At 51.7% G+C, this 10,052-nt stretch overlaps 1 protein-coding gene across 1 annotated transcript; it reads left to right on the top strand.

Annotated features, from left to right (window-relative positions):
- Positions 1 to 9,712, top strand: Vps18 (VPS18 CORVET/HOPS core subunit). Its single transcript, NM_172269.3, has 5 exons — positions 1 to 389; positions 1,412 to 1,553; positions 3,957 to 4,048; positions 4,178 to 6,048; positions 8,153 to 9,712. Exons 1-5 carry the CDS (start codon positions 299 to 301, stop codon positions 8,876 to 8,878), a joined length of 2,922 nt encoding a protein of 973 aa, NP_758473.3. The 5' UTR covers positions 1 to 298; the 3' UTR covers positions 8,879 to 9,712.
- The last annotated feature ends 340 nt before the right edge of the window (positions 9,713 to 10,052 follow it).

Consider the following 10,052-nt stretch of genomic DNA (forward strand, 5'->3'; position numbering starts at 1 on the left):
GCGTCACGGGGGCGGGAGTCAGCTGAGCTGCCTGGGCGAGGTTGTGATTACCTGGGATCTGCTAAGGGGAGCCTATAATCTCTTGGGACTGGAGCTGGGGTGCAAAGCTGCGCCATGGACTAGTTGGGGCTCCTCGATCGTCTCGTCCTTCACAGAGAAAGCGAAAAGGGCCCCAGAATTTTTAAAAGGTTCTCAGGATCTGTCAGACGCTGGGGAAGCACAACTTGCAAATCCAGGACGACCGGGGTCCCAGTTGTGACCCCCAGCCCCCAGATCAGAGATCCAGAACTTGATTGCCATGGCGTCCATCCTGGATGAGTACGAGGACTCATTGTCCCGCTCGGCCGTCTTGCAGACTGGTTGCCCTAGCGTGGGCATCCCCCATTCTGGTAAGTTAGAAGAGGCCGCCTCTGCCCCTTTCTGTTATGGTAGCATTTACGGGGGAGAGAAGCTCTAGAGCTTGCAGCGTGTGTTTAGGATCTAAGCCCCAGGCCTTTCTTGTCTTGCCCAGCTTGTCATTGGTCGAAGTTTGAAAGAGCCACAGGAACAGCCTCGTGATCTAGGCCTTAACTCAAAGGTCCTTCAAAAGAGGGAACTTGGGCTCAGATAAGGAAGTACTTGTTACTTTTGTCTATAGGCTGCAGTTGGGAGAACTGAATATAGGTTCCAGGCTTCTGTGTCTTGTTCTATGGATTTTTTTTAAAGCTTTTGGAGTCTGTGTATGTGTTCGTTCCCACCAGACTTCATCTTGAGGTAGCAGAGGAGGCAGAATGAGCACTGAACTTGGTGGAACGTGAATGTTATAAGTGAAGGAGGGTCGATCCAAAAGGGAATTTTGTTACTGAACAGGAACAATGGAGATGATTGTCCCGGGGTAAAGCTGGCTGCAGTTTAGAGTGTAGGAGAGCAGCGCAGGGTTACCCACACTATGATGATATTGCAGCGGACTATCGAGAAAGCAACTGTAGCCTATGAACTGGACTGATAGGACTGGGTTCCCAGAACTCTCTACATACAATGGAGACTCACTGAACCATACTGTGTGGACAGCAAGGAAGGGACTTTAGTTTCTCTTGGCCAAAGACCATAAGGGAGAATGCCAAAACCATCCTCCCTGTACTGTCTCCCCCCACCCCCGTTACCACTGGGAACGTGCATATCATGATACAACCTCATCTCAGGCACAGAGAACCAATCCCTTACTACTGTCACAAGTGTGGGAAGAGCCCAGGACCCTTCCAATAAAGACAACCAGAAAACTATTTCATGTTGAACTCTTTATGAACCAAGACCCTGTGGGTAGGAATATACTTGGGAAGCAGAAGTATCAGCTAACACTGGGGTTTCTCTGGGTTTCTGGGTGCCTCACCCCCCTCTGGACGCCTTTTTCTCTTGTCTTCCCCACCTATAGGGTATGTAAGTGCCCACCTGGAGAAGGAGGTGCCCATCTTCACCAAGCAGCGGGTTGACTTCACCCCCTCGGAGCGGATCACTAGCCTCGTGGTCTCCTGCAATCAGCTCTGCATGAGCCTGGGCAAGGATACACTGCTCCGGTAGTATCTTTGGAGACTTTTAGCTGACTAGGGTCTTTTTCCATACTTAGCAAATGACACAATAGCTTTTCAGGAGATGCACTATTCCTTCCCAAAGAGAACCAGTGTGGTGGCTGAAGATCAGAGAGAACTATGTTCAGATTCCACCCATGCTGTTGAACGAGTCAGCTAATCATTCTGGTCTTTCAACAGGGGGAAAGGTGCTCTCAGCCTCCCAGAGTTAGCCACACAGATCATTGGGACAGTCTGGAATCCTGAAGTATGTCCGCTATTTGCCAAAAGTGTTGACAGCGTTGTTTATCATTTGGGATAAGCCATCTGGAATAAGACAGTTAGACCTCTGTCCCACAAGGATGAATCCCAGCACGAATAGTTATTAGAACAACGGGTGTTGGGATTGTGGCCCAGTGATAGAGTACCTGGCATTCCTGAGGCCTTGGGTTTGATTCCCGGCACTGCAAATGAAATGCTGTAGATAAGTGAGGCTGGAGTTCTGTTGGGAGAGTTCTTGCAGAGCACGCTCAGTCCTTGATTAGATACTCAGCATAGCAGAACCCGGGTATGGTGGTGCACACAGTGCTTGGGAGGTGGAGGCAGGAGGATCTCAAGTTCAAGGTCATCCTTGGCTTCATTGTAAGTTTGGAGAGCCTGTTTTAAACAATCAGACTTAAGTGTGTGGCACATGCCTGTAGTCTTAGCACTCGGGAGGCTGACAGAGGAAGATTGGGAGCCAGCGCTGTGCTGCATAGTGAGACCCCTGTCTCAGACAAACGAAAAAAGGAACAAACCTCTTAGAAACGAGTAAGATGACAATTTATAAGAAAGGCGAGTGTATACAAAGCCCACAAGCAGTGCACCCAGCAAGAACTTCAGGGATGGTCAGCCAGGAAAGAGCTTTCTTTGTAAGTGTGAGAACCCAATTTCAGATCCCCAGAACCCATGTAAAAAGCTGCACTCCGGCAAATATGTAACCCCAGCTCTGGAGTGCATTAGAGACAAGTGAGTCTCGGGAACTTGCAGGCTAGCCAGTCTGGCCAAATTGGTGAGCTCTGGATTCAGTGGGAGACCCCTATCCCAAAAAATACAGTGGGCTGGAATTTGCTTACATGCGCGAGAACACATACACACACACAATTAAATAAGATGAATATTTAAATTATATTCTATTCTGGGTGTAGTAGTACACACACATCTTTAACTCCGAATACTTGTCAGGCGGATCTCAGAGTTTAAGGCCAGACTGATACACAGAACTAGTTTCAGGTCAGCCAGGGCACAGAGAAACCCTGTCTCGAAACAAAGCAAACAAACAAAAAAGAATGAAGTGCTCTTGACCAATGAGGCATCTCTCCAGGCCCTTTACCTCCTTCTAACACATGGAGCACAGGGATCAAACTCAGACATCAGGTGCGGAGTCGAGAACCTTGACCTGCTGGGTCGTCTCACCAGCCCCAGAAATGTACTTTGGGAGTAGAGGCAGCAGAATCAGAAATCCAGGGTCACCCTAGGCTACACAGGAAGATCTAGGCCAGCTCAGTTTACATGAGATTCTGTCTGCCTCAAAAAAAAAAAAAAAAAATGGGACAGAGAGAGTGCTCATCAGTTAAGAGCGCTGGTTGCTCTTGTGGAGGCCCTGAATTCAATTTCCAGTGCCCACACGGTGACTCACAACTATCTGTAACTCCCGTTCCAGGGCAGCCACCTTCTTCTGACTTCCATGGGATGGGTGCATGGTACACATACATACATGCAGGCAGGCAAAACATTCAGACGCCAGGCCAGACAGTGGTGGTGCACGCCTTTAATCCCAGCACTCAAGAGGCAGAGGCAGGCAGAACTCTGGGATTTCGAAGCTAGTGAGTTCCAGGACAGCCAGGGCTACACAGAGAGAGAATGGCTCAAAAAAAAAAAAGGAAGAAAGACAAGAAAAAAGTTAGCATAGTAATAATAAAATGCTTTAGTTGTTTATCTGAACCAAGACGTTTAGTCTCACTAGGAAAGCACTCCCATGCGTATACATCTGCATCACAGATATCTTGTGTTGTGTTTTGTTTTGGAGACAGGGTCTCCTGTAGCTCAAGGCTGTGACTCCCTAACCAGCCGTCTACCCCACTCAAGTGCTAGAGCTACAAATGTTCAAATCTAGTAGTAAACAGCGCTGGCAAAGGTACAGGGAAGAGGACTGCCACGCCTGGCACACTGAGGGCCTAGTGCCCACATGGCAGCCAACAACTCCAGTTCTAGGGGGACCCAGCACCTTCCTCTGACTTCCATGGGTTCCTGCACACATGATACGCTTACATGCATTCATGAACAACATGTACACATTAAGTAAATTAATTAATTAATATTTTAAGAAGGGGGACTTCTCTTGAGAGTGACAACTAACTCTTGCCCTTACAGCATTGACTTGGGCAAGGCAAGTGAGCCCAACCGTGTGGAACTGGGGCGCAAGGACGACGCCAAAGTCCACAAGATGTTCCTGGACCATACTGGTGAGTGGCGCTGGAGATCTGAGGAGGCTTCCTGTGAGAGTTCACTGATGATGGGCGGGATCTGAACGGGGGTGGGGTGGGGATGGGGGGACTCGAGGTCCACTCAGTGCTGTTTTCCATCCGCCCCAGGCTCTCATCTGCTGGTTGCGCTGAGTAGCACCGAGGTCCTTTACATGAACCGCAATGGACAGAAGGCCCGGCCCCTGGCTCGCTGGAAGGGACAGCTGGTGGAGAGTGTGGGATGGAACAAGGCCATGGGCAACGAGAGCAGCACCGGCCCCATCCTGGTCGGCACAGCTCAAGGACAGATCTTTGAAGCAGAGCTCTCAGCTAGCGAGGGTGGCCTCTTTGGCCCTGCCCCAGATCTCTACTTCCGTCCACTGTATGTGTTAAATGAAGAAGGGGGTCCAGCCCCTGTGTGCTCCCTCGAGGCTGAGCGTGGCCCCGATGGCCGAGGCTTTGTCATTGCCACCACTCGGCAGCGCCTCTTCCAGTTCATAGGCCGAGCTGTGGAAGATACTGAAGCCCAGGGCTTCGCAGGACTCTTTGCTGCCTATACAGACCACCCGCCCCCATTCCGTGAGTTTCCTAGCAATTTGGGGTATAGTGAGTTGGCTTTCTATACCCCTAAGTTACGCTCGGCACCTCGCGCCTTTGCCTGGATGATGGGAGATGGAGTGCTGTATGGCTCACTGGACTGCGGGCGTCCTGACTCGCTGCTGAGTGAGGAGCGAGTGTGGGAATACCCAGCGGGGGTTGGTCCTGGGGCCAATCCACCCTTAGCCATCGTCCTGACCCAGTTCCATTTCCTACTGCTGCTGGCCGACCGGGTGGAGGCTGTGTGCACGCTAACAGGGCAGGTGGTGCTACGGGATCACTTCCTGGAGAAGTTTGGACCACTGAGGCACATGGTGAAGGACTCATCCACAGGCCACCTATGGGCCTACACTGAGCGTGCGGTCTTCCGCTACCATGTGCAACGTGAGGCACGGGATGTCTGGCGCACCTACTTGGACATGAACCGCTTTGACCTGGCCAAAGAGTATTGTAGAGAGCGGCCTGATTGCCTGGACACGGTCCTGGCCCGAGAGGCTGATTTCTGTTTTCGTCAGCATCGCTACCTGGAGAGCGCCCGCTGCTACGCGCTGACCCAGAGCTATTTTGAGGAGATTGCCCTCAAGTTCTTGGAGGCCCGGCAAGAGGAGGCGCTGGCCGAGTTTCTTCAGCGGAAACTGGCCGGCTTGAAGCCGACGGAGCGTACCCAGGCCACACTGCTGACCACTTGGCTGACAGAGCTCTACCTGAGCCGCCTGGGTGCTCTGCAGGGTGACCCAGATGCTCTGACTCTCTACCGGGACACACGGGAGTGTTTCCGTACTTTTCTCAGTAGCCCTCGGCACAAAGAGTGGCTCTTTGCCAGCCGGGCCTCTATCCACGAGCTGCTCGCCAGTCACGGAGACACAGAGCACATGGTGTATTTTGCAGTGATCATGCAGGACTATGAACGGGTGGTCGCATACCACTGCCAGCATGAGGCTTACGAGGAGGCCCTGGCTGTGCTTGCCCGCCACCGGGACCCCCAGCTCTTCTACAAATTCTCCCCCATTCTCATCCGCCACATCCCCCGCCAGCTCGTAGACGCCTGGATTGAGATGGGCAGCCGGCTGGATGCTCGGCAGCTCATCCCTGCCCTGGTGAACTACAGCCAGGGCGGTGAGGCCCAGCAGGTGAGCCAGGCCATCCGCTACATGGAATTCTGCGTGAATGTGCTCGGTGAGACGGAGCAGGCCATTCACAACTACCTGCTGTCCCTGTATGCCCGTGGCCAGCCAGCCTCACTTCTGGCATACCTGGAACAAGCTGGGGCCAGCCCGCACCGTGTACATTATGATCTCAAATATGCACTTCGACTTTGTGCTGAGCACGGCCACCACCGCGCCTGCGTCCATGTCTATAAGGTGTTGGAGCTATATGAGGAGGCTGTGGACCTGGCCCTGCAGGTAAGTCTTACCTTTATCCAGAAGAGGGACCTGGAGAAAGAGCCTGAGAGGTTGGGGGAGGTGTGGCTGGCGCTTGCTGGCTTCTCATGAAGAGAAGTGCTGTGAGGCAGAGGCTGAAACTCAGACTCAGCTGAGTTGGTGGTGCAAGCTCGTTGCCGGTAATCCCTGCACTTGGGTGCTTAAGGCAGAAAGAGCACAGTTTAGGCAACACCGTGAGTCCCCGTCTTTAAAAACAAAAAACAAAACAAAGTTAGCAGGAAAGGAAGAGGGGAAAAAAAGAACACGAATTAAATAAAACTTTGGGGTTTGCATTCTGGCTTTGCCAGCTTGCTGTGTGATTTGGGGCTGGTTTCTATACCTCTCTGTGCCTTAGATTATCCATTAAATGGTGGTAATGAGCCAGCGAGATGGCTCGGTAGGTAGAAGCACTTGTACAAGCCTGACAAGCTAAGTTCTGTCCCCAGAGCTGATGGTAGAAGGAGAAAACTGACTGCCGCAAACTGTCCCCTGACCCTCATGCAGCACTCCGATGCACACACCTCCCCTCCCCTTATAATTATAGTGAAAGAAAAATCATTTTAAAAGAATTTGTGAAGGTAATGTTAAGAGTTTTTTTTATCTTATAATATGAATTAGTACTGATAGTGGCTACACAGTGAGTTCTAGGCCAGCCTGGATTACATAGTGAGATACTGTCCAAAAAAAAAAAAAAAAAAAAAATTCAACAGGGTTGGAAATAATGGTTCAGAGGTTAAGAACAGTTGCTAATCTTTTTTTTTTAAAGATTTATTTATTTATTTATTATATGTAAATACACTGTAGCTGTCTTCAGACACTCCAGAAGAGGGAGTCAGATCTCGTTACGGATGGTTGTGAGCCACCATGTGGTTGCTGGGATTTGAACTCCGGACCTTCGAAAGAGCAGTCAGGTGCTCTTACCCACTGAGCCATCTCACCAGCCCAGTTGCTACTCTTGCAGAGGACTTGGGTTCAATTCCCAGCATTCATGTGGTGGTTCACAAAACTAGTTCAAGAAGATCTGATGGCCTCTTCTGGCCTTCATAGGTACCAATAAGTAAAATAAAATAAGCACAGAGGATGGTGACTGGTGTAGACGTGAGCAGAGGGAGAAGGTGCTAAGCTACAGCTCTCAGATCATGATCACAGAGAAGGAGTATTGGCTTCTTCATTGGTACGTGTCTGTGCACAGTGTGGGGGGAAGCCAGAGGGAAGCCAGAGGGCGGCAGGTGTCGTCCTCAGCCGTCGCTCGATGCCTTATCCCTTTGAGGCAGGGTCTGGGTTATTGACTTCACTGGAACCCCTCAAGCCCCACTGTTCCTCTGTCCCCAGGCTGGGGTTACAGGTCTGTGATGACGAGCAACAAGTGCCCTTAACCACAGAGCCACATTCCCAGCCCTGTTTGGGGTTTTAAAGCAGGGTCTCACCTGTTATGGACCCCAAACCGATCTGGAAATCACTGTGTAGCCCAGGCTGGCTCTAGGCTGAGCCTTAACCCAAGATTTAGAACACTGCCCCAAGAGCTCAAATAGTTCCTGTGTGACTTGTCTTCTTGAAACAGGGTCCTCCATAGCCCAGGCTGGCTTTGAACTTGCCAGCATTCCTGCTTCCCCCTCCTGGGTGCTGTGCTTTCAGCATTACCAGCTGATCTTTTTTTTTTTTTAATATTTATTTATTTATTATTTATTTATTATTATATGTAAGTACACTGTAGCTGTCTTCAGACACTCCAGAAGGGGGAGTCAGATCTCATTACAGATGGTTGTGAGCCACCATGTGGTTGCTGGGATTTGAACTCTGGACCTTCGGAAGAGCAGTCGGGTGCTCTTACCTGCTGAGCCATCTCACCAGCCCCCCAGCTGATCTTTTTATATCCACTAAAATTGCCTGCCACCAAAATAGCCTTCCGGTAGCTGTGACAGGGCAGACCAATGCAGGTTCCTGTTGTGCCTCTTGCTACCCGGAGTGCGGAGAATCCTGCTTGGGCCCTCTCCTGGGGCCCAGATTTCTGTGGCCATCTGTCTTTCCAGTAGTCTGATGCTGGGTGGAGCGTGGCTTGCCCCTGACACCGGTGGTTTCCCCACAGGTGGATGTGGACCTGGCCAAGCAGTGTGCAGACTTGCCGGAGGAGGATGAGGAACTTCGCAAGAAACTATGGCTCAAGATCGCCCGGCACGTGGTGCAGGAGGAAGAAGACGTCCAGACAGCCATGGCCTGCTTGGCCAGCTGCCCCTTGCTCAAGATCGAGGATGTGCTGCCCTTCTTCCCTGACTTTGTCACCATCGACCACTTCAAGGAGGCAATCTGTAGTTCCCTGAAGGCCTACAACCACCACATCCAGGAGCTGCAGCGCGAGATGGAAGAAGCCACAGCCAGTGCCCAGCGCATCCGACGAGACTTGCAGGAGCTCCGAGGCCGCTATGGCACCGTGGAGCCCCAGGACAAATGCTCCACCTGTGACTTTCCTTTGCTCAACCGACCCTTTTACCTGTTTCTCTGTGGCCACATGTTTCACGCTGACTGTCTCCTACAGGCTGTGCGGCCCGGCCTCCCTGCCTACAAGCAGGCCAGACTTGAGGAACTGCAGCGCAAGCTTGGGGCGGCGCCTCCTCCGACCAAAGGCTCCGTGAAGGCCAAGGAGGCAGAAGCTGGGGCTGCAGCGGTGGGGCCCAGTCGGGAGCAGCTCAAGGCTGACCTGGATGAGCTGGTGGCTGCTGAGTGTGTGTACTGTGGGGAGCTGATGATTCGGTCTATCGACCGGCCCTTCATTGATCCGCAGCGCTATGAGGAGGAGCACCTCAGCTGGCTATAGGAAGTTCCCCCGCGTGGGTGGACAGACATGGATCCAGCTGCCAGACCCTCCTGCGAAAGCCAGGCCCTGGTTGGTGTTCGGTCCTTGAGCTTGCCGGGTCTGCGATTGTGAGGGGGTTGCAGCCAAGCTTCAGCCGGGAGGTTTTCAGGTGCGAACGCCGAGCTGTGCTTCAGACCTGTCTTAGAGCTGCCCGTCCCAGGCAGCCCGAGCTGGTGAGATCAGCCGTGATCCTTTTAACCACTACATCTAACAGTTCCTCTGTTCTCGTCAGCATGTTCACCTGGACTGAGTGGCCCGCTGTCCTTCCTTCCTCCGTCCTTCCACAGCCTCTGGACCTCCAGCTCGCCCTCTTCTGCCTCAACTAGGTGACCCAGGAGCAAGCAGGCAGACCCTAGGCACTTGTGGGGAGAGTGGGCATGTGGAGATGCTAATGTGACCTGGGGCTCCAGTGTCGGGTGCCCTGAGGCTGAGGGCACACCTGGGACAAGGGGAAATAGGGAGAGTATTAAATCACGCTACAATGGTGGCCCTGGACTTGATGGCTTTGTGTTGATGCTGAAGCTAACAGGATATGATCCCAAGAAAGGATGGAATGCCACAAGAAGGCTGCCTGCACCAAGTGTGGAATAGAACAGGTCAGGTCACGGCCAGCCTAGTCGACATAATAAGTTCTAGGCCAGCAAAGGCTAGAAAAAATTAAATTAAATTAAAAAAATAAAAATAAAAAGAAGAAGTCCAGAGTCCTGCAAGCCTTTGAGCCTTGGCGTAGGTCCTTCACTGGGGGTGAGGCAGGTTTTGCTTGTTTCCTTCTCTGACTATAAATGTTTAGAGATTACAGTCCCTCTTCCTAAATCCTGGAGCTAATCTCACCTCTGGCTGGCAGGTGGCGCTGCTGCTCACGGAATTCATCCAGTTTTGGCACCTTGGGGCACAAATTCTCCAACACTAACTAGGTCTTACTAATGCTTCTTCGGCCATTTCCTTCCTAGTGGTTGCAAGAATTTTCTAGAAGTGCCTGATGCCTGGTCAGGTTCTAGGCCCTTAATTCTTTCTCCAAGTGTTTTTTATGAGCGTATGTTACATATAACAGGGGTGCCTTGAGTCACACTCACCTACTTTCCATGTCTCCCACTAGTTCTCCTCCCCCTCTGCCTCTTCCTCCTCCTCCTCTTCC

Source organism: Mus musculus, chromosome 2 (genome assembly GCF_000001635.26).
Source record: "Mus musculus strain C57BL/6J chromosome 2, GRCm38.p6 C57BL/6J".
Taxonomy (NCBI): Eukaryota; Metazoa; Chordata; class Mammalia; order Rodentia; family Muridae; genus Mus; species Mus musculus.

Bases quoted from the DNA above. Each gene is read 5' to 3' on its own strand.
- Vps18 (NM_172269.3), top strand. From the start codon at position 299: ATGGCGTCCATCCTGGATGAGTACGAGGACTCATTGTCCCGCTCGGCC. The intron at 390-1,411 runs GTAAGTTAGAAG...CCCCACCTATAG, and splicing joins CGTGGGCATCCCCCATTCTG to GGTATGTAAGTGCCCACCTG. The intron at 6,049-8,152 runs GTAAGTCTTACC...GTTTCCCCACAG, and splicing joins CTGTGGACCTGGCCCTGCAG to GTGGATGTGGACCTGGCCAA.